Genomic DNA, 24,199 nt, shown 5'->3' with positions numbered 1-24,199 from the left:
ATAGTACTTTTTCATGCTTTCTTTACCCTAAAGACACAATGGCAACATTTAACACACATTTTTCTAAAGTTTGCTATAACGTGGTAATTATTTCATCGCAGCATGGAGTCTTGAGCAGCGGTTCCTGGCCGAACTTGATCCCTCTCTGTTTCAGTCTCTTAACATCAGCTGTACCTGGCAGCGCCCGTGGTGGCTGGCACAGAATGAAAGGCCTCTTCTGTGAGGGTGTGTGGGAGCGAGTGTATGTGTCTGGCCTGCGCTCCCTCTCCCTCTGTGTGTGGCACAGTGAATAAGACCACTGCTCTGGGTGCCTCGTAGGTTAGTGAATGCACTGGAGTAGTTTGTTTTTGTTTGTTTGTTTATGCCAAATGCAAGTCTTCCCTTAGCTGCTTCATGGGGGTGCATGCTTTTTAAAAAACAATGTCAACTGTCTTTTGGTTTTTCCAAAGTGTACTGTTTTTATAAATTTACATTTTACATTCCTGGCATTTAGCAGACTCTTATCCAGAGCGACTTACAAACATGCTTTGGCATTTACTCATAAAATATATCCTAGCCAGTATAGTAGGTTAGAGTTCATGATGCCTTTAAACTAGAGCACTGCTGAAATGCAGGAATCACTGTACCTAGAAGTGCGAAATAAGTATAAGCCATGTATCATACAAAGGTAATATCAAATAATGCTTGCTAGAGTTTGTTACCCAAAAGTAGTATCAATTTCATGGGTGCAGGATCAATGGTCATCTTAAAAAAAAAATCCACGAATAGATAAGTCTTCTGGACTGCCAGTGGAAGTTCGTTCCACCGTCTCGGAGCCAGGACAAAGAAAAGTCTCAATGCTCGTCTTCCATGAGACTTGAATCATGGTGTTTCAAGCCGAGCCGCATTTGTGGTTGGAAGTACTCAAGGTACGGCTCGGGCTTGATCGTTGTCATCGTGTATGGGGGGGGGTCTGGTCCAATTTCGTCTTTGTAGGTGAGCATCAGGGCATCTTAAATTTGATATGGGTAGCTACTCGAAGACAGTGAAGGGAACACAGCAGCAGAGTGATGTGTAAAATGGATCATGATGAGTTTAAAGCAGTGCATGCAGGGGTTCCTGTGCTTTTAGTGTGAGATCGGTTGATGATGCAAGTGATTTTGCAGAGCTGCTTGCTCTTTATGCTTTCAGATCACATGCGCTGCTGTGGCTGTGCATTAATGAGCCTGTGAGCTGGAGGAGGGGAGACGGCCCTTTTTATTATTTATATATATATATATATATATATATGTGTGTGTGTGTGTGTTTTTTTGTTTTTTTTTTAATACTTGTGTAACATGATCTGATGGTAATATATCAAAGATCGTAAGATGTTATAAATCCAACATATCGTTATTGTCAGACACAGAAATAATTAGTTTGCATTGTCTAAGCATTTTCATTTCAGTACATTCCTTCTCAAGTCAACAAATGTCTGTCTAAATGCTTGTCTATGGCAGTGTCTGATATCTAACAGAAGATACATTTACTGAAATTCTCAGCCGTTCAATCTAACGGATAATAAACCCAGTTGATTTGATTTTTGAAGTTATACTTGTGAATTCATATTTTCCCCTGTGTTGGGGAGAATTAAATCGTCTTTAATGTGTTTTGAGTAGTCCGTTTATCAGCATGGAGGCTGTGAACATGGCATGTGTTTGGGGAGGGTGGCATCAGCATTATATTTGCTTTAATACTGAACACAACTTGAGTATGAGGCCTCCCTTCCTATTTCAGGGGAACCAGACAGTGCTCATTGTCATGTGACCATAATGCTCGGTGTCTTTACATCATAAGTAAGGAAAAGGTAGTTGGCCAGAGGGCTTGGGCTGCTCTCGTCTGAGAGGTGGCACTCATTTATGTTGTGCCGAGCTGGAAAACCTAAATAACGGGCTTCCATGTTAACAGCAACACCCCTCCAGTAAAATCTTCTCTCATAACTTGCCCACTTATTGAAAGACACATGAGTATCAGTGGACATTTTACATACTCCATTTCAACAATTCTTAAAGTAATTGCTTGTTTTACTTGATGAATCATTTATCAGTCCAAGGTGACCATTACTTGCCTCCGATTTACAGTTTTGTGTGCATGTTCATGCATGTCTTATAGATTTACACTTTTGCCTGTAATACAGATAGGCTGTACTTTTTATATATAGATATGCTGACTCGGGGCATCTGTTGCTCTGCCCAGTGCTAGGCTTAACCACGCCTCCAGTGTCTTTGTTTGAATATGGGATTACTGGTGTTGCACACATCAAAATAAGTGTTTGTACGTCAGTGGTGCATTCCATGGAGCTGTTTATCCTGCCACGCCACCTCCTCTGCTACCACGGTGACCACGTCCCCCATCTGTCTGAGGCAGTCCAGTATCCGCTCATTCATGGATGTTTTCAGCCTCATCCTGGACTGTGGATCTTGCGACTCTGCAGGCACTCCTCCTCCTTGCTGGGTATACACTGTTCAGATGATGGACCTTTGGTGGATCAGCCTATGCACTGTGAGGAAGTGACCACACACAGCAAAGGGATACTTGATTCATGTGTCAGTGATGTATACAGTATGACACAAGACCACCAATTTGGCTTGTAATATCATTCAAGAGATTATAACTCCTAACAGGCTATATGCTCTTTTTTCCCTCATTTTTGGGAGTTTGGTTAAATGCACGCACAAACTTGTCTTACACAGTCAAGCACATGAGCGGACTGAGGCTAAAAGCCATGAGTTGTTTTGCTGTCTGTCTTGATGTGGATACGGTGTAATGATTCCAGCCAGTCTGCTCCACCTGCTTTCACACTGTCTGCTTTCACTGCCTCTGACTCAGCCCAAGGTTTGTTTTCATACAGCTGTTTTCCTTTCCAATAGCTACACCCAGTCACACACACTTTAGCTGAGGATAAATACTTGTTTTCCTCTCTCTCGATCCCCTGTAGTTTGCTCTGGCCATGCACTGCTCAGGGACCTGACTGGTTTTGCATAAATGTGTTGTTACTCACGTATGAATGCTGGAGAGGGAGGGTCTGGTAGAGGTGCCTGTGCTCGTCATGAGTGTATTCTAGCTTCACCACTGAATTGGCAAGTCAAGTTAGCACAGGGCTTTGTTCTTTGTCAGGGTTTGGTTACATTTATGTTTAGGGGATGCTTTTATCCAGAGTAACTTACAATTATGACTGAATACAAACTTGAGCAAGTGAGCATTAAGGGTCTCGCTCAGGGGCCCAACAGTGGCAACCTGGCAGTAGAGGGACGTGTACTGGCACCCTTCTGATTACTAGTCAAGTATCTTAACCAGTGAGCTCCCACTGGTTAAATGTGTTCTGCATTTCTCAACCCCTGATTCCAGTATGTGCATGCTTGAAGACACCCCCAACAACCCATCTGCACACGCAAAGAATATTTGACATTCAGTTCACTGGCTGTTTGAAGTCTCTTCCAGCTCTCTGTTAGTGGGTGGCTGGCACAGAGAGATTTAGAAGCCTTCATGTTTCTAAAATACTGATTTGTAGTTTGAAATGTAATAAATAAGGTTTAAACAAGGAAATGTGTGCCATTAAAAAAAATATATTTGTAGGTAAGTATGATGGGTGGAGTGGGTGGTGCACATGTGAGGTCAGGAGAGACTAGTGCTGGCATAGCTTTGATATTGCCCCTTTGATCAACTCTCCCATCTGGTCTCTGTAGAGAGGCTGTCTCTCCAGCAGCTACTGAGGATGTCCGTACCTTTCTGGCATTCTGCCTGTATTCCTATAAGGAAAATAAGAGATGTAGGCGCAAACGGATAAAAGAAGAGGAGGGGAAAGCTGAGGGTTAGTGGAATAGATGGAGAGGCAAGGTGTTGATTGTTTTGTTTTGTTTTTGCTGATTCATCTTTAGACCTGTTCATGTAGAAGTAATGAGTAATTTTATGCTATGTTTTTCACGCTCTAAATAGATTTAAAATAGCTGGTTTCTCAAGTTTTGTTCACTTATATTTATTGGGGGTCATGAGCATTAAACCAACAAAGCACTTTATGAATGTGCTCAGCATAAAATGCATGTGTTCTAAAGAGACACAAACTTGTTGCCAAGTAGCAGTGTAGCTCATACTCTGTAGGCTTTGTTTCATGTAAATTACTCTTAACCACACAGCTTTTTGATGTTTGAAAGTTTTTGATGAACCCCATGGTAAATATCCCATGCAGAAGGAGCGGTTGTCTCATGGTTAGTCCACAGGCTAGTCCACGGTGTGCGCCTCTGTGGGAGTTGTGCCAACATTTGCATTAGCACAAACTTGTGTATCTCTTGATCTCGATCTTTCTCGCTCACGCTGTCTTTTCTTCCCTGTCTGTCTCTCAACTTGAACCTTTGCTGCTAGGAAGCAAGGATTGATGTCTAATTAGCTGCAGAAATGTTGCAGACTCTGGGAGTTAGTGTGATTTTACTATGGGATTTGTCATGTGACATTTTCCTACAGTGCAACTCCTCTTTTTTCATATTTTGTCCCAGTGCTTCAGAACTGCAGAGATCAAACAATGCACAGTGTGTTTGGTGTTTACTTTACTTTGTAAGGTAGACGTCACTTTGACATTAGATGAGATCTGCCAGAAGTGGCTTGGGTTTGGCACAGGCCCTGACTGTGTTTTTCCAGCGTTCCTAACAGGTGTGCTTTTGCCCATCGTTTGGGTGATGGGCTGGTGCTGCATTCTGGAGATGGCTGCCTTACTTCCTGTTGGTTTAAGAGCCCGGTCATGAAACGTCATAACGGCTGTGCTCACGTTGCATACTCTGCCTGTCCAGTTGCTTTATATTAGCTAGTTAAATTTAACAGTGGGAGTTATGGCTAACTTGAAACAGTGTAGCAAAATTTAAAACTGTTATTCTCTCATCTCCCCCCAAGGGTTCCTTATCCTATAAAAGGTCTTATGTAACAGTTCAGATTTATGTAGTTTATATTTCCCTCACCCTGACTCACCTTTTTTGGAAAAGTACATGCTGCTTTTCAGTATTTTGTTTTGAAGTTTAAAAAAAGATAAGCACCAAACCAGTCCTTCTAGGCTGCAATTTAAAGTTATGTAAGATCAAAATTTAAAGAGGAAATATCAAAAATCAAATTCTATCTTGACCTGAGAATCATTATGATGCTAATGATGAGGCATTATCCTGATTCTGTCCCATCAAAAGCATTACCACGTGGTGATGCCCAGAATGAGACCCTTAGTCTTTTACCCCCTTCTGAAAGTGACTGCTTTCATCTCAGGAGTGTGAAGCTGTATGCCTAGACATCTGTTTGCCGCCCCCCCGAATTGCCTTTTAGACCTGTTGCATCACGCCTCTTCAATTGTGTGCTGTTCATGACATGGTTTTGACTTTTTGGCTGTCATGTTTCAGAAGGGAGTTGTCAAAAGTGATGCGTCGTATTGTCTGGTTTCCGCTGGTCACACTGTACAAGCTTACATTCAAGCTTTGTTGGACATGAATGAGTGTCAGTGCAACCGATACCTATAACACTAACAAATAAATGAACGATTACTGCTTTTAAATATCTACAGGCTTTATAATGAGTCTCAGAATAGCCATCTATACATTCTGGTATTTTGTACTGAAACGACTGAGGCCATTTCGTTGTCTCTCTTCAGTGTACATTCAGCGAGTAAAGGCACTTCACACTGCCAGACTGATTACTAGTAGGCGCCTCTGTACTGGGGTCAGCTGAAGTGGTGGCATATCTTTGCCCAGACCGTTTGACTATGCTGGTCTGTGCAGTGGTGCTCCAGGACTGGTAGGGTGGAGGGTGGAGCATGTGGTCGATGTGGTTTTATCAAAGGTTCAAAGTTTTTCACGTGCATAGTCATACATGGTATAACTGCCAGTGAAATGCTTTTATCATCTGTGGCGCTGCTGTTGCAGTTCTGGAGTTGTGCTTGTGGAGTCGGAGACAGGCAAGTTGAAGAGTGCATCACGTCCCGTTCTGCTGTTCAGTGGTCTGAAGCTGTTTAAACCACACATGCGCTCCATCTCTCTCTCGTTTGCCTTTGTGTATCTGTGTGTCTGAAGACTCTTCCTTTTTGGGCACACTCACCCTGTTCTGGTTGTGATGACCTAATTCAACTCTGATTGGCACATCATATGCCATAGTGACCACTCTGTTTTAGCATTTATTCTGCTACAGTTATACTTGCCCTAATAGGGTACTTGTAGCCATTTTGTGACATACAGCATCTTTAACTTTTTTTAAACAATGTATTCACTGTTGTAATGAAGAGAAAATAATCTCAGATGTGGATGTGCACGCTTGTTTCTTCACTTCAGAAGTCCTTCACCCTTTTGTATGATTAAATACCCTTAGACACTCCTAGTTGATTTCTTTTAATACATGTACACTCGTTTTCAATATCTCACTCTCTCTGTCTTTCTCTCAAACATGCACTCACCAACTGTTTGGTCCAGTGGCACCTGTCTGCATTTCATAGTGTTCACAAAGTAACCAGTTCTCACCCTGGCTTTTAGAAATCAAATGTGCGCCTTAACTGTACAGTGCAGAGTTTAATGACAGCTAGTCACTTTTTTCCTGTTGCTATGACGTGTCAAATGAGAGCATCACGTTTTTGTTTCTTGACCTGCACAATGTTGTTCACCTTTTGATTTCTGATTTGGATCTAAATTTAATCAACACTGATATTCCTGCGTTCAAAGTAATTTTGTTGGAATTTACTGCGGTCACATTTTCAAAAGTCAATTATATAATTGAATTGTTTAAGAAAACAGATGTTTGAACTTTGTGGAGCGGGTTGGGGACAGCGCTAACCTCGCGAGTTCTCACATGGGCCTCAGCCACGACACTGAATGCACTGCTTGATAGACTGGAGTCAGACATGGCCACACGTGTTGATTGACAAATGAAATGTAGGTCTAGCTGAAATGAACTAATAATTCAACAACCACGTGGCAACATCGGCAGATCACAGCTCAGCTGCATAGTGATTTGCACTTTTATTTTTGCCACATACTGACCAAAATGGGAGAGTATGCAAGCTATGTGAGCTACAGTTAGCCTACAATTCCAACCCCTAGCATCCTGAGCACATTTTGCAAATATGCACCCAATGGATTATGGCCTGATGGCATATGGAATTTTGGGAGTTCTAGTGTCAGTAATGCAAGTAGCATACTTTTTTAAAATTTTAATAGCACTGTATTGTAAGTTATGGGTAAAGCATCTTTGTCACATTTCTCTGAATTATGACTTTAAATACATTTTAAACAAAACTACAAAAGTGGTGGCTACTGTACTGACTACATAGACATAGCTAGAGACAGAAGCTTCATGCACTGCAAGTCCCTGGTAGTTTTATTATTTCCTGTCTCATGTCAAGAAAATGTTTGATACTTATGCTGAAATATACATATCTAAATAAACCTATAGCAATATCCCTTTCTGTATTGGTTTGTGACCCGTGGACACAATGCTCAAATGTAGATTTTTAAAATCTGTTGTGTGTGGGGTTTTTTTTTAAATAGAGCAAATGGTTGAAATGTCACTTTTGGTCAATTTCAACTACGCTATTGCATCTACAAACATCTGTTATATTTTGGAAGTTGTTTGACGTTTCAGCATGTTACTACACTAACGTTATAATGGCACGTCAGCATATTCAATGACATGCAGAGAGCCATAACAAAATGTGGATGAGTGTTTTCATCTCGGTGAGAGAATGAAGCCCAACACTGTCTTCTGATGTTCAGAGAGAGAGAATGAAGCCTAACACCATATGATGTTTAGTACTTGCCACTCAGCCTTTAAAGTAAGCTACTAGTTTCAGCAGGTTATTTTGGTTACCATCCTAGCTGGTTATGTAGTTAAGTATTATTTAATAAATGTGAAATACAGCTATTCTAGCATTCTTGAGAAACTAGCCATTTAGAATCACAAGTGAACTGGCTCATGACTGACTGATTGGTCAGTGGCTGTCAGACCATGTTTCTACCAGTCAACTTGCCCAACATATTTTTTTTCTGGCTCCAGGCCATTGTTTATGTTGAAGCCTGCATGAGCATGGACTGTGAGTTTGAGTGTGTGCGCACATGCATATTTTGTCCTTTAGTTGTCCTAGGTTTCTGCTCTGTGAGTGTCTGGGAAGTCTGTCTGACAGGACATGTCTGGGTGGTGTCAGACCCCTTCACACTGAGTGGAGAGTGTTGTGAAGCCTGTAGCTTATGAGGTTGCTAAATATGGATCTTCATGGGGGAAAGTCAAATGTTTTATGGATGTAGCCTGACCTTTCAACCTGACTTAGTAAAGCTACCTTGCTTACAAAAACATTAGATTTGAACCTTTGTATGTGCTATTAGATTCTAGTCTTTATTACAAGTGGGGGGAGTGAGCTGCTTGTTTTTTTTTTTGTTTTTTTTTTAAGGAGTGGATCTTAATGGGCTGGAATCATGCCAGCTCAGCCACTACCTGCCATGTAGCATACATTTAATTTTTGTGGTGTGTGTTCCAAATGGTGTCAACTCATAGAGAAACAAGTGTGTTATCGAGGGTCCCAGGCATGTCCCTATCAGCACAAGCCATCCCCAAACCTACAACGCATACAGCCTGGTGACTGGGTTTATTTACCAGGGTAAAGCCTTATCTTCCCAGACAGTGACCAAAAAGCTAATTTTACTGCTCTTTTGGGGTGGGGGTGGGGCTGGGGGTGTGAGAGAGAGACTGTTGGGGGGGGGGGGGTGCTTGTGTAGTCCTGTGATCTTAAAAGGAGGGGTGTGGAAATGTTCTCACTCACCAAAATGTGACCAGTTAGGAAGAGAGGAGTAGGGCTGCTTACACTGCGTGCGTGTCTGTACGAGACCCACGGAATAAGCCAGCCGATGCACTGAAATGCCAGACTCTTATGATAAAACTCACGTGTGCATCATCCCCTCAGTGTACTATCCCTAAATGAACGTGCACAGCACACAGTGGACTGTAAACGTGAAAGCAAAGGATGAGGAATGTTGACCCAGATAACTAAATGAGTATTGTATTAGAGGACATTTGTCTGTCATATGCTATTAAATTCTCCAAAGGGATGCTGATTGTTGACCTGATATTTAAAGATTGGCTTTGATTTCACTTGGGGAGAAAATCTCACTGCCCAACGTAGTCCTCTACTTTTACTGCTTGCTTGCTCTCTCTCGCCCTCTCTCTTGCACTCGCCCACTCACTTTTGTGCTCCATCTCTCTCTCCTTCACTCCCATTTTTTCCTAGCTCCTCCTATGCCACCCCAACCCCCCACGAGTCATGTGATCTTTCTGTGCATCTCTGAGAGTCTGTCCTCTTTTGTTCTTCAGACTCCGCCCATGCTATGTTTGCCAGGCAGCAGAGGAGCTGCTCTGTCTGCCTGGTTCTGCAGTCAGCACAGTGTCATAGCGTGCTCTTACGCACCAACATGCATGCATGTGCACACGCTTGGAGAAGAGCCTTGTGCCTGGGGGCTGTAATTGGCTAGTAGTGTATTACTTATTTCTTTGCCTCGTCTTTTATCAGTAAATACCCACCAGCTGTTTACTTGAGCTTTAGCTATAATGATCTATTGGTGTATGGGTGTGGGGCTCTACTTGTGCCATTCTCCTTGCTTTGATGCGTCCAGTATTCCCTTACAGGTCATCACAGACTTGATTTCCTGTGTTTTTATTTTTCTTCACTGCATTGTTCTGTCATTTCCTGTGTGTGTGTGAGAGAGTGACTCAGAGGGGAACTCTGCATGAGGGCCCATCAAAACATTACATGCAGTGCACATAAAAATGAGTTGGAGATTGAGAGCCTGTAGAATAGCAAAAAAATAGCTTTTCTCCCTTTATTTGTGTATTAGCTGTACAAATCTGTGCACTTTCTTTCTGTATCATGCTCGCTCGTTCTCCGCCATCAGATGAAGCTTTTAACTTCCAGCATGCTGCAGCAGACTCAGAGTTAATGTGACCTCCGTTTAGCATGGCAGGAGTCAGCCACATGTTCATCTGCCGTGCACAGGGGTTGTGCTTTTTTTTTGTGGCTTCTGTCTTGGTGGGCGTTATCTGAAAGTTGATGTAAACAATGTATTTTAAGTACATTTTGTCTCAAGATGGCTTTTTGCACGTTGGAAGGTGTGTTTTTTGTTGGTATGTTTGTATTCCTTTATTGAAACTACTTTAGTGACAGACCATCAGGATGTAAATGCAGTTTAGCTGGAATGCTCTTTGAATAAATTAAGAAAGAAAGAAAGGTTTTGATGCAGGGCAGAGCCTAAGCCGGTGGAAATTTAATATACAGTACAGCAACTTGAGGATCTCCAGTCCCCCCTCTGCTCTGCCTCCTCTGGGTCAGCGAGGGTCTATTACTGTAATCTTTGTAGTAATCACAGAATGATCCTCACATGTACATAGAACAAGAGCAGAGAACCGCAGTTTGGCCCGTTCTTTCTGTTTGCTGCTGGGTTTTTTGCCTGTTTGATCCTATACATAGATCGGTTGCAGAGTTAAGGATTCAGTTTTTTCCATAGAAGTAGCAGCATTACCTTTAACCTGATGACACTGTGTGTTTAGATTGTTTTCTCATGATGGTCTGTTGATTGTCTTGGCCAGTTAATGAATAGCCAGTTAAATCTGGAGGTGAAGTACACACACACACCATTGCACTGAAAAAAGACAGTATAAGAAAAGGACTGGCGTGATGTCCCAAACTGCTGCGCTGCCTGCTCCGTCATCAGCCTTTGTGAACCAGCCCCTCTTATTTTATTAACATGATTAGTCTGTGTGTGAAAGCAGAGCAGCTTTTAAGCAGCATGACCACGTGTGCTGTGATCAACAGATTGGATTATGCTTTGATGGGTATAACGATGCTGTACCAATAGCAGCCATATATCTTAATGTCCTGAGCTCTTTCACGCCGGCTTAGTTTAAATAGCTGCGCACTCTCCATTTTTGAAAGGTGATTTTGACTGAAACTCCAACCACTATCTTGACTGTTTGAAGCATTTAACACATCATTCTTGTCCCTCATCCTGCCTCCCTATGATTTATCCCACTGCCATTGGAATGATGTGCTTATCAGAGGGTTTAAACTGCTGCGTTCATGCTGCTTGAATAAACAGGCCAAGTTTCGAGTTGGTTTGCTCTGACATTAAACTCTTTTGGTACAAGGGGTAGGCCATATTCTGTAGATACATGCTGCTGTGTTCTCTAAACCCAGTCCTGTGTGAACCAGCTGTGATCTGTGCTTAGATATTGGATAAAAGGAAAATTATAAAAAGCTTGGAATGATACTTTGAAGTATACTTGTATGAAGTTACTTGCGTACATAACTTGTTCATAACGAAATCGTAGGTGAGCGATTTCCCAGATAAAAGGCAACACTTGTTTGCAGTTTTGCCATCACTAGCATGTACGTCATGTGTTTTGAAACCAAGGTTTATGCAGGGGTGTGTGTGTGTGAGCTTTATAAAGAGAAAGTGAGTGAGTTTGGCCACTTCCTGCCTCCTTCCTACTTCCTGTGAGGTCTTCCTGTTCCTGGCTGAAAAGCAGTGATGTGTGCTCGCACACACTGTGATGCGCATACTCACTCTGCTGGGACCGTCTGCTCTTATTCAACACTGAGGTGCACTCACCTCCTCTTAAAATTCATCTTTCACATGCCTCCCCCCCTCACTCATGTGCATTCACAAGCTTGCTTACTTTTACTCTCAAACTTGCTCCTTTTCGCATGGGAGTGCGTGCATGCACACACTTATTCTTTGAGTCATTCAGTCCCTTGGCAGTTTTCTTCCCGTAGTGGATAATGACGGGGCAAATCTGTATACATACGCACAATCACGCACCTCTGAGCCAAACTCCAGTTTTTCATCTTATGCACATCTGTGCATTCTTATGCTGCCTCTGGTGGCTGATCCTGTGTACTGCTACTCTACCCCTCCCCCACTCCCAGCCTATGTGGAATAATTCTGAACTGATAATTTTCAGCTCCGGGAAAAGAGGGGAATTAAAAAAATATTTAATAAATTCATTTAAATCAGCCAGGAAGTTGGGGGGGAGTGGGGAGTGGTAGAAACCTCTACAGGAGAGAGAGAAGCGAGAGTCTGTGACTGGAGAACGGCTGCCTGTATGTTGCTGTACGTCATGACTGGCCTGGTCCTGCTGTTAGTCACTGCAGACAGTGATCTGGCATGCCTCATGACGCCGCCCTAAAGACTGTGTGAAGGTAACAATGCGGCACCTCCCCTATCATGCCTACTGTACATCTTCCATATTCTGTGTGTCTGACCAGGTTTGGCAGCACACTTGTCGCTACGACTAAGTTCACCCTTGTCCTGTTACAGGTCCCCTTACAGATGTAGGTGTTGCGTCTTATCCGAGTTAATCATAGACTGGTTGGAGCACCTTTTCTAGCCTTGGCCGGGGAAGTAATAGATGCAGCGTTACATCCTGTGTCCAAGACTGCCTTCAGTCGTGATTAGATTGGAATTAAATGTCACTTCCTCCTGTTCCATTGTTCACCCAGAGCAAATATTTTGCTGTGTTTTGCTGCACCAATAGCACACCGTGAAATACAAGAGAAATCTCAGGAATGATTGGAGAAGCTAGTTTAGCCTGAACCTGGTGTATTGATCGATGTCCTGGAGAGGGGGGGAGAGAGATTTCAAAAAGTGTTTTGTAGGTCTGTGTTGTCTCTTTTGAAGCCATGCACTGCTGCTCTGAGTGGAATCTCAAGCTTGCAGGACTGTGTCGTCGTCCTCAACAGCTATCTGACCATCTGGGAGGAAAAGGGAGGTTATGTAAGAGGAGTGTGTTTGTTTCCCTGGCCTCTTGCATTTTCAGTTTTGTCTTTTTTTGGAGGGGCACCCCCCCCCCCCCTGGATGTTGCCCTTTAGTTTCTTGGTCTGTGTGTGTGTGTGTGTCTCTCCTCTCTCTCTCTCTCACTCTCTCCCTCCCTCTCTCTCTCTCTCTCTCTCTCTCTCTCTCTCTCTCTCTCTCTCTCTCTCTCTCTCTCTCTCTCTCTCTCTCTCTCTCTCTCTCTCTCTCTCTCTCTCTCTCCCTCTCTCTCTCTCCCTCCCTCTCTCTCTCTCTCTCTCTCTCTCTCTCTCTCTCTCTCTCACTCTCTCTCTCACTCTCTCCCTCCCTCTCTCTCTCTCTCTCTCTCTCTCTCTCTCTCTCTCTCTCTCTCTCTCTCTCTCTCTCTCTCTCTCTCTCTCTCTCTGTCTGTCTGTCTGTGTGTGTGTGTGTGTGTGTGTGTGTAAATGATGTAATACACGCAATCTTTTGAGCACTTGTGGTGTGGCAGCAAAGGTACAGTATGGCTGTGCATGCTGGTTAATAAGCTGCAGTCGGTGTTTCAGGCCAAGCACACAAACCCTCACTAAACCTCTCTCTCCGTTTGTCTGTCTGTCTTTATCTCTGTAGCTGGAGGAGAGCCGAGGGCCGTTATGCTGTAGATCGCGCTGCCATCATCAGTCACTGGAACTGGCTGCAGGCCCATGTGTCTGACCTAGAGTACCGAATTCGCCAACAGACAGACATCTACCGCCAGATCCGTGCTAACAAGGTCTGTAACAACCATGCATGTGCGTGCGCAATCACCTCACGTGTGCACACATTTGTCTAACATGCATGTTGAAATAGTTCCACATCTCACTCACACAACAGAAACTGCTTCCTGATTTTGTTGCATGTTCAGACTCTCCTTACCCCGACCTGCCACGTGTGCACACACCTATCACCACACAAGCATGAGGACTTTGATCATTAAGGCTGAACTGAAGCCATGTGAAATGTGGTCCCCTCAACCCTGTAGTTTAACTTCCTAATGTGATAACTATGTTCTTTTGTTCAGTGGAACCTGTCCTTTGGAAAACTGCTACTACTTACTCACACGCACTCATATACCATATTTAAAATGTGATTTGTCTGAGGTTTGAATTACTAACATGCCTGTTAGACCCTTTTAACACATCTCTCATCAGTCTCACTCATTTCTGTGCAGGGCCATGTTGTGCTGGGGGAGAGCTCAGTGTGTGAGGCAGCAGTAGAAGAGGGAGCCGCATCAAAAACTGGGACCATCAGCTTCCCTGCCCTGCAGGTGCAGCAGACTTACACACTCAGCTAACACGCAGACGTCCAGACACTGTAACAATAGAGAGGATAAAAAAAAAAAAAAAGACAATCCTTTACATTTTGTGTGTGAATTTGATGACTTCTGCTGAGGGGAGGAGCTCACTGTGGCAGCTTAGGCACTTTGCCTCAAATGCCACCCCTTCCCTCTTCTCTGTAAAGGACCCTGAGTGCCCGGAGGGGTTTGGATGTAGTTGGGAAGGGAAGGCGGAGGTGTAAAAAACACTTGCAGTCTTTGTTTTGTTTTTTTGGTATGTTGAGGGCAGCTGACCTTTCTGATCCATTCACTCCAGCAGTGGAATTCCACCAGCACCATTCAGCAGTTTGGGGCTAAACCAAGAGAGGATTTTGGAAGAGGGGTTTATGTTGAGTCTCCATGGGGAGAACCAAAATGGGTTTTTGTTGTTCTCTCCCCCGATTCCCCCCCCCCCCCCCCCCTCAGGTGCATGATGCTGCTGGGACAGAAGGATGTGTGTTGTCCCATGAGATCTCCATGGATACGAGCCTGAGGAAAGGCTTCCGACCTGTCCGGCAGGTTAATGGCGTCATCAACAGGTAGGAGAAGGGAAGCAGTAAACCAGCTTTATATGTGTGACTGTGGTTCCCTTGTTTAATTAAATACCAGGAAAAACATCACCACAATACATTCTTCTTGTTATTCTATTTATTTATTGAGCAAAACATGGTAATGACTTGCGTTATCTTATAAACACGTGCTGTTACTTCTGTCATCATCTCTATTATTGTTTCTGAACTTTCAGTTGTTATTGTTGCTGTTTTGAAATGGGGATCCTGTATTAATGTGCCTTCTCCACGGCCAGTTTGCGAGCCGGTTCCTCAGACAGCCCAACCCCAGAGGAGCATCTCTCCTCCGTCCCTGCACCTCCCTCAACCCCAGGCAGCAGCTGTGTGGCAGCACGCACTCGGCCACTTCTCTCCTGCAAGAGACGCCGCCTACTCCAGCCCTGCTCCATAACCAACCTCAACCGCAAGGTAGGCCAGAAAGTGGTGCTGCATGTGCGAGAGAGGGGCGTGCACAGATGCCTTGGTATTTGTATTGTCTGCTTTCGACGAAGCTTGGTTCATAGGGGCATGTGTGCTTGTAAGTGTCTGTGCTGGTCAGATGTGCACAGTACAGCCAAGCAGATTCCCTAATCACTAGAACAGGAATTTTAACCATGGGACCTGCTATTCCTGCAGAGCTTGCATCTACCAGATAGCTGTGTGGTTGTGTGTGCGCGTGCGTGGTGTTTTAGGAGAATCACTACTTCAGGGGATCTGGGCAAGCTGCCACTGCAGAATTCTGGGGGAGTGTGGCAGCACTAAAGTTGCCCTTTTGTTTCACTTTTCATATGTGCTACTTGGACGTTGTACAGTTTGAGAAATATAATGCCCCTACATTTCCACAAACACCCTTGGGATGCATTAGATTTGGGTTGTTGTAGATGGATGCAGTAAATCTTTATGGTAGACAAGGTTTACGTGTTGATGCAGAGACAATGATGCATCAGCATTCCTAGTCTGGGGCTGTTCCTCAGGTGTCCCAACCAGGGCCTGTACATGAGACCTCACCCAATACCCAGTGCTGGTATGGTGATTATGGTTTGCCTTTCATGTCTTCCATCATTTATACAATTAAAAACTTAAATGTATTTGATTTAATCCAGTTAAGTAAATCTCAGGGAAGTGTTAGTCTGATTACGGAGTATCAAAGAGTATAGTCATCTTTGTGTTAATCGTGGATTGTCATAGCTCTTTTCTAGAATCACAGATTATTGGCACTCTGTTGTCTTGCTATATTCATCTATCTGTTTAGCCCAGGGTATGTGTACATTGTAGTTCTGTCCAAAAACGCACATTACAGAATGCAAGCTCAAATTGTGCTCAAAGATGATGCCTTGCTGTGACCAATCTGCCCCTCTCTGTCTGACCCCAGATCAGCCCCTCTCTGTCTGACCCCAGATCAGCCCTGGTAACCCAAAATCCTTCCCATACTGTTAGCCAGCATGCTAAAGCAGCCAATAAAACAATAAGCACAATCTCCAGCTCTGCCTGGTTAAGAATAACAACAGGCCTGGTAAATTAGTGTGGATAAGGGATCAAACATGTAAAAAGTATAGCTGGTTGCAACCAAAGTGATGCGTGGTGCTGCTATGTATGTAGATGCCGAGGGAATAATCATAAACCCTCACTTCAAAGTGAAATGAGGCTGGACGCTGATGGATGTGATTTATTGTTAGAGTAGATCATGGTAGCCTTGAAGATCCAAGTTGCCTCATGGTCATGCATAAGGGCTTGTAGAAACTGCTTGCAGCTTGTGTGCAATTGGATCATACTTCCGTCATCAGCCTGTCACACATGGGGGAGAGCTGTCTGTGCCTGCCTGTCCACACGTTTACTGTCTCTCTTTGCTGTATGACGGCAGGATTACTGAATAACCCAATTTGAATAGGCTCGAGTAGATGATCCACGGTTGCCTGTAGCAACCTGTTAGAACTAGCTCTTTTTCTTTTTTTTTTTCTTCCCCCCCCCCCCCCCCCCCCCACTCACTCATCAGGATTGAGGTTAATGAATTGAGCGAGTGCATACTAGGATACGAGCCACATGCAAAATGCTGTCAGCTAGGTCACCTACTCCAACTCTGGGTCTAGTAAGCAAACGAGGCTGCGTTTTCGGTGGCTTGTGAAAGCGAGAGACGGATGGAGCGAGTACGCTTTGTACTGTGTCTGTGTGCGCGTGGGGGCAGGAATGGAGTGAGAACAAGGTGAGAGGTTCTGTGGGAGAACATAACATGGTGATGGAGATAGTAGTAAACCTAGTACATAACTGATGGCATGGAGCAGAGTAAAGTCTGTGTGGTGGTATCCTCCCCATTTTTCAAATACCATGGTAAGCTTAGTTGGTTCTAACCCTTTTGCATCCTTCCCTGTCTCTCTCAATCTCTCTCCCTATCTGTCTGTCTGTAGGCTCAGAAACTGGGTGGGCCCCGGTCTGGCTGTGAAGTCAATGGTCAGTGTGTGATGTGCTGTGGGCGTTCTCTGGCTCCTGCAGCAGATGCTCAATACCAGCTCCCTCTGCTGGACAGACTGGCACAGTTTGACCCATGTGTGCACCCCATTCTCTCCTTTGCTGATGGTAAGCAACCAGCAGCAGACACTACTTGGATCAGACTTCATTTGACAGGTTGGACACCTAACACAGCCTACCTCATCTGGGTGAAAGGACGGTTAAAAGAAAAAATCTACTCATCACCTAAGGGTTGTGATTTTGAATGTCTTGCTGTATTGCTACAGCAATCAGTCTCCTGCCCTTCATTCATTCTGACACTCTGGTTTCATTGCATGTTTTTTCTTTTGGTATTCTTTAGTCTCTAGCCAGCTGCTGCATGTAATTCTGCAGAAAAGCCCCCCGCCCCTCCTTTGCTCCATCTCTTTTTGTATGGCCCCACGTATCCTCAGCTCAACGATAGTCACAGTTATTGTGGGCCCTTGGTTTCCTGACTGTTAATTATTCCACCGCTGCTGTTGCACCTCCTAAAATAGCCTGCAAACTGCACCCTGCTCAGTGCAGACACCATTCACACAGACTGCTGTATTGCAGTCAGCCAACCAAACATGAAACCTGACTGAATCCAGTTTAAACTGCAGTGCCAAACTGAACCCAGATCAGTGTTTGGCTGACTCTTTCTGGCTTAATTTAAGAGAACATTACTGACGGTACATTGGTTTACTAAAATTGGACTTTCTGATCCTGATTGTTTCTAAACCATTTTCAAATATAGTCTAACCCTTTTGTCCCTTGCTCCCTCCCTTCTTCCCTGAATCTGTTTCTAGTTTAGCAATGTCTGGATTCGTTAAAGAAAGAAGTGATGACGATTGTCACTGTTGTTTCTGTCGTAATCTGTACTGCAGTCACTCCCTCACTTGTATCCTAACTTAAAATTTTGTAATAGTCTGACCCCAGATCAGTGCTTTTAAGAAGGGCAGCATTCTTTGTTCAGCCTCTTTGAGAGAAGCCCTTATTGCTTCAGTGGTATAAGCTCTGTTCTCTCTGCCGCTGCCATTGTGTGTAATGGTTTCAGGAGAGGCTGTGTTACACGAGTGAAACTCAATCAGGGAAGATGAGAGGAAGGGAAACTCCACTGGGCTTTAGCCTTGCAGGACCCGCAAAGTGTTACTCTGCTGCCATCTGGTGGACCAGCAGTCACTAAATTTAGGCTTTGCTATCGGAGAAAGATGTTTATTCCTGGGGAAGTACTGTTTGCTCACAGTGCTAACAATTGCAATTAATATGAACTGAAAGGTTTGCAGAAGGGGGGGAAATCATTCAGGTACTCATTTTTTCATTGTGGTTGAATCTAAAATAAATCTCTCTCTCTCTCTCAGATGTGGGAATGAGTCTGCACTTGCAGCGTGTGTTGAAGTGTCACTGGCAGAGCCGTCCGCTGGAGCAGATCAAACCCATCAAGAAGCTCTCGCTCAAACACAGGCTCTCCCTGAGTAGCCGTCTCCCTGATTCTTCATCGTCCTCTTCCTCCAAAGAGAAGCATAAACTGGCTAATTCACTCCTCTCCACAGTCCGTAAGTCATCGTACCACCACGGCACAGCTAAGCCAATCAGCCTGCCTGACAATTGAGCTGCCATAAGAGCTGTCCAGCTGTCTGATTGCCGGCCACCCGTCTATAATCCGCCGTTTTAAAGTGAACTGTAGTGACCTAGTACTAAAATGTAATTTTTTTCCCCCACATCTATTAGGCAAGTTGTTGATGAGGAAAATTATACTTGACCTTTTGTAAAGAGCTGAGTCTGAGCTGAATGTCTACCACCGAGGTGTGAGTGCGTTTGAGTGATTGATATGGGGGCGTTTAGTCAGCTGCAGCTCTTGCCTGGGCTTGAGTAACAGTGACTTACCCACATGTTGTAATGACCAAACAGCTAAGTCTAGACCCAGAGCCACTGCTGTTAGATTTACATCTTAGTCAGCACAGTAGGGTAGAGACAACAGTTTATATTTGATTGTTTAATAAGAAATGCTAATTATAAGCATTTCCCCCCCTCTCTCTCTCTCTCTCTCTCTCTCTCTCTCAGGGTTGTCGCATCACAAGGTTTGGTCAGATAAACTGCTCCGTCAGCAGCTTCCCCAGAATGATGGAGAATCGCGTCAGCATTGCCGTCCTGAGCGCAGCAGCCACAGCATTTATGACAAGAGTCACAGCCGCAAGAGACCCCGCGAGCGCTCGCTCGACCGTGCTGACAGTGCGTGCTCCCGCGTCTCCACCCGCTCACCCCTTTCTGACTGTGCTTCCCAGGAATGCTGTTGCATTTTTACAGGACATGTTTTCCTCTTAGAACATGGTCATTGATTTGCTCACTTGTTGACATGCCTTTCATTACGTCTTTCATTTAAATGTTTGTGCTTAGGATTTTCACGTATAGACGTTCATGTTAGATCAGCATATTACCCAACTTTTTCACTGCCTGCCATTTTGTGGTTTATCTGTTTTTTTCTTTCCACTCATAAACACCGTCATTAACTCACCCCCCCCCCCAAAAAATCCCTGTCTGTCTTTCACCCTGTCCCCACCTCACTCTGTCTGTCTGTCTCTCTCTCTCTCTCTCTCTCTCTCCCTCTCTCTCCCTTGTCCATGTACAGATGCTCTGAAGGTGTACGTGGAGGCGAGCAGCCCGAGCCCGTCCCTGCCCAGCTTCAACAATCCCAGCCACAGTCCACTGGTCAGACAGCTCTCCTCCTTCGAGAGCCCCACGCCCTGCAGCTTCAACAATACCACCCCGGTAACCGTGTATGCGCGTGCGCATGTGTCTTTTGTTTCTGTTCTTCCTATGTGTTGCATGACTTTTGAAGTTCTTCCTAGTCACTGAGCCCTACTTTGCGTCTTCCAGCAGCCAATTCGCAGAAGAAGAGGAGAGAGTTCATTTGACATCAACAACATCGTCATCCCCATGTCTGTGGCAGCCACCACCAGAGTGGAGAAACTGCAGTATAAAGAGATCATTACGCCAAGGTTAGACTCTCACTCATGGCACTTAAACCTTTCACTCACAGCTTTGCATTGGTATGAGAAATGATCAAATCTATATGCTCCATTTGTGTGTGTGTGTGTGTGTGTGTGTGTGTGTGTGTGTGTGTGTGTGTACACATTTAGTTGGAGAGAGGTTGACATCATTGCAAAAAAGATCTCTGAAGAGGATGACTCTGTGGAAGTATGGATCTTTAATTTTCTTTTAAGTTGTGCCTGATATTCAGTTGGCCATTAGTCCATTTAAACTATTTTATATATGTAATTTTTAAATGATGTGTCTGAAGCTTGATCTGCTAATGTGACCATTGGAAACTTTTAACCTCTCCTCTCTCACCTCCCTTAGATTGAGGATCTCTCTGATGCAGTGTTTGCCCAGTTGCACCTCCCATATGAAGAGCAGGAGCGCTCGCGCTGGAGTTGGACAGCCAGTGCTGTTGCTAAGAGGAGGGGAAGTCGGTGTGTGATTCTTCAATATAGCGCTTGGCTATTTCCGCCATTTACTGCTTAAAACATGCAAAGTTGCACTTGGTGTCCAAGCCTGTGAAATTGTACATTCACACATTTATATGTAAAGCAGTCGTTATAGTGCAAGTAGAAGAAGCAACCTAGAACAGCAAGAGTGACTTAACAGTTTTCTCCTGTGTTGTGCCAGGTCGTACAAGTCTGTGGATGGGCGGACCACCCCGCTGCTGGGTGGCACCAACCCCTCCACGCCACAGCCCTCCTCCCCAGACACTGCACACTTCCACCTGCTGCAGGACTACAGCTCTGCGGCCTCGCCCTCCAGCCCTGTGAGCCCAGAGCTACTCATGCTCCCTGGCCTGCACACCCCTGCTCCTAGAGACTCTCACCGTCTGCTGTCCAATGAGGACACCCGCTGCTCCACCCCAGACACCGTCTATGATGAGATGGTAGGCTCCTGCTGTTAATTCTCTTAGAACAGCATGCAACAGCCAATACTTTAGGAGACTATGTAGTGCCTCAGGGATGCATCTCAAGTCCGCTTCATTTGAGTATGAGTAGCTCCAAATACCCTACCACGCACATTTAGCCTCACTGCACACATTTAGCCATATTCAACTCCTACATGTGTTCAGTAGGTGGGAGACCTTGATGCCTCCTAGGAGACTGGAATTTTTAAATGTTACCTGCTGTCCTCATGCAAGGACATCACACATTTCACCAAGTAGTTTGTTTTCAAAGATATTTCTAGTTATTGGGTGCTGCTAGTTACCAAATATGCAGTAGTTGTCCAGGACTCATAAGGTTAAGGCATGACAAAAATAGTATTTGTTTTCTATTGGCCCAAGTTCAGTTGCTCACTCTGTCGCGTCTTTCTGCTACGGGTTCTGCAGCCAGTGCAGCCATGGGAGAGGAGGTACTTCCCCCTGGTTGTGGACCCAGTGCTGGAGCAGGAGGACCAGAGCAGCCCTGCTAGTGAGCGCCCCTGCCGAGCCATGCGACGCGTCTCCGGCTGCAAGACTGGCTCGTCCAAGTCCGAGTCAGATGCTGGTCCTCCTTCACCCCTTGCTGAAGACAGCAGCAAGCAGAAAGCCACCCCACACAAACATGCTCAGCGATGAAGACTGGACAAAGGAAACAAACAAAAACTATTTGGCTTAACTCAGACTCCCACCTCCACCAGCTTTCATAAACACAAGAAGTACATCATCAAAAAATTATATAAAATATATATATACACACACAAAATAGAATAAATTCCTGTTGTTTGATATTCAAACATCAGTTACTACTTTCACAGTTTTTAGTGAATTGTATGGATATGTAGAGACCTCCTTTGTTTTGTTTTTGGTTTCTTTTGTTTGTTTGGTTTTTTTTTTCTTCTTTTTTTTTTTTACCCCCACAGGAAATAAACACGTGGTAGGTGGTGGAGGAGTGTTTAAAAAAGCGATTTAACCACAGTGGAAAGCAGAGACTCCTTGTCCTGAATCACTCATGCGCACTTGTCTAGCACAAACTGAAGCGATTGTACTGGTTGTATTTAAACCACCAGGTCCCTATTATATTGACATAGTTGCACCCCCACTGAGTAACTCAACTTCACGGGGAGTAAAACACGCACACACAAGACAAGGCCATGCCTTTCCCCTTTGTTTATCATTGTTTAGCACTTCATTACGTTCTCTTCCCTACCGTAAATCATTATTTTATCAATTTATCATCTCTAATATATGGGGCCAGCTTTATAGTTCATTAATAGTTATCCTGATGTTACGTTGCTAATTTCTTTCCTTCCACATTGTTGGGTGCTTGTGAAGTTTCAGTAGCCACTCTTAATTTGTTGGCGCTGGTGCCCTATTCCTGTGTGCATCTACAGTTTTGTGTTCTTTCAGGGGCAGCCATGTTTTATGTAACCATAATTATCAGGTCTTGCAAAACTGATCCCAGATGAGCACACTGACCTGTTTGAATCACAGGCAGTAAGGATTATTTAACTGCTTCTTCCCACTTCATGCGTTCTCTACATGAGAGAGAGAGAGGGTTAAGCACTTATGTTGCTCGTTTTGTAAACCTTCTGCCTTGAAATATGGGGGGGGGGGGGGTCAAAGATCATTGCTTAGCTTAACTTGCTTTTGTCTAAACTTGCACTCTGCTTAGCACTGTTCTGTTCATCATTCCACAAAATTTGAGTTAAGCTCTTGGAGCACTTAAACTGGAATCATGTTTAAGTTGGATAATGATGCCACTGATATTGTAGAGATGAAGGGGAAATTCTCTCTCTTCTTGTCAAGTCCCCCTCCTTTTCTTATATATTATTGGCCATCAAGGATGTCCAGTGTTTCCTGCCCCTCTCATTAGAGTTGCAGCTTGTTCCTCTGGGCCATAGCTGATGAAGCGTCGTGTGCAGTCCAGCAGCAGGAGTTGTCTCCTACGCTCAGCGTTGCCACGCTGCCTTTGATGTGGGCTGTTCTGGAGGACAGGCGCAACTCATCCAGGCCTGACCATCTCACGTCATCCTCACCACCTCTCTTGATTTTAGTGAACACTACCAAGTCAGCTAGTAAGCAAGAATGCCATGACTAGGGTGTTGTGGGGTTTTTTTTTTTCTTTTCAAATTTCACTTTCTCACCTGGTCAGCTCTGTCTGACTTGGGCTTATATGGCTTCTGTTTAAATTCCAGCCACTGGACAGCTCAGTCTGACTCGAGTACGAGAAGATAATGTGCATGCGTGAAGCCATCTGGGGACATAATCGGAGGAGTTGTGAGGGGGTCACTGTCTACACAATATTATGGATATTGTAAATCCGGCGTGTCAATTCTTTTTTCCCCCCCTTCTGTTTCATTATCCAAGTGTCACATTAGAATCCATTAGTTGAGAGGTGGAATATGTACAGTGTGCTGGCGATGTAAACAGACTATCTACTACTGCATTTTTATTGAGTTTTCCCCTGGTCAGTTCCCAAATATCATTGATGGTCTGTTTGTGTGCTTGGGGTTCTGTACACCCACCAGGCAGACTTGATGTGTATTAGTTTGATTAGGTTTCAGAAGCCAATATTGTATTGTGTGGGTTATTTTCATACTATGAATTTCCAGTGTGGTGAATGGGGGTTTGGCGAGTCTGGTATATCCTTTAGCATGTAATAGTTTGTACAAAAGAGTATATTTTGTAAATACATTGTTTGATTCTTTACTGTGTTTGTTGTTGAGGCTGTAGCTGTCCTGATTGTATAGGGAGAAGACACGTACAAAAATATTTAACACTTTTTCTTTACACAGAGGCAAAATAATTAAAAAAAAATTAAAAATATAAAAAAAGGAAAAAAGTGTATGAATAATTGGCCAATCTGACAGGCAGCATTTGTGCTTCTCAAAATTAAAAGTGAATTATATTGTACGCCAGTCTCTCTCCTGCTTCTTGTGCCCTTCACACATCATACCGCACAATGGAAGAATTCTGAACCCATGTGAGCAGGTGCAGTTTACAAGGGCAATGGAACTGAAGGGGCTATTTCATGCTGACCTTTTATTCTTCATAAACCATAATGGAATAGTTAACGCTCAGTGGTTCCTC

General features: G+C 44.2%; 1 protein-coding gene across 8 annotated transcripts in view; it reads left to right on the top strand.

Annotated features, from left to right (window-relative positions):
• The window catches only part of kansl1b (KAT8 regulatory NSL complex subunit 1b), a 47,350-nt gene extending 23,328 nt beyond the window's left edge, over window positions 1-24,022 (top strand). For 6 of the 8 annotated variants that reach the window (XM_081716560.1, XM_081716563.1, XM_027026734.3 and 3 more), the window contains 13 exons: window positions 13,414-13,555; window positions 13,994-14,089; window positions 14,564-14,676; window positions 14,943-15,114; window positions 17,088-17,256; window positions 18,507-18,701; window positions 19,210-19,377; window positions 19,775-19,914; window positions 20,023-20,144; window positions 20,286-20,343; window positions 20,506-20,618; window positions 20,815-21,073; window positions 21,518-24,022. In XM_081716560.1, coding sequence (XP_081572686.1) covers window positions 13,414-13,555; window positions 13,994-14,089; window positions 14,564-14,676; window positions 14,943-15,114; window positions 17,088-17,256; window positions 18,507-18,701; window positions 19,210-19,377; window positions 19,775-19,914; window positions 20,023-20,144; window positions 20,286-20,343; window positions 20,506-20,618; window positions 20,815-21,073; window positions 21,518-21,745 — 1,975 coding nt within the window. In that variant the 3' untranslated portion in view covers window positions 21,746-24,022. The remainder of the gene's footprint in view (window positions 1-13,413; window positions 13,556-13,993; window positions 14,090-14,563; window positions 14,677-14,942; window positions 15,115-17,087; window positions 17,257-18,506; window positions 18,702-19,209; window positions 19,378-19,774; window positions 19,915-20,022; window positions 20,145-20,285; window positions 20,344-20,505; window positions 20,619-20,814; window positions 21,074-21,517) is intronic. The other 2 variants (XR_014124294.1, XM_081716564.1) reach the window with 2 other exon arrangements.
• The last annotated feature ends 177 nt before the right edge of the window (window positions 24,023-24,199 follow it).

Source organism: Electrophorus electricus, chromosome 6 (genome assembly GCF_041902795.1).
Source record: "Electrophorus electricus isolate QZ-2024a chromosome 6, ASM4190279v1, whole genome shotgun sequence".
Lineage (NCBI taxonomy): Eukaryota > Metazoa > Chordata > Actinopteri > Gymnotiformes > Gymnotidae > Electrophorus > Electrophorus electricus.
Note: the sequence above shows the minus strand (reverse complement) of the source record. Positions and strands in the feature narration are given on the sequence as shown.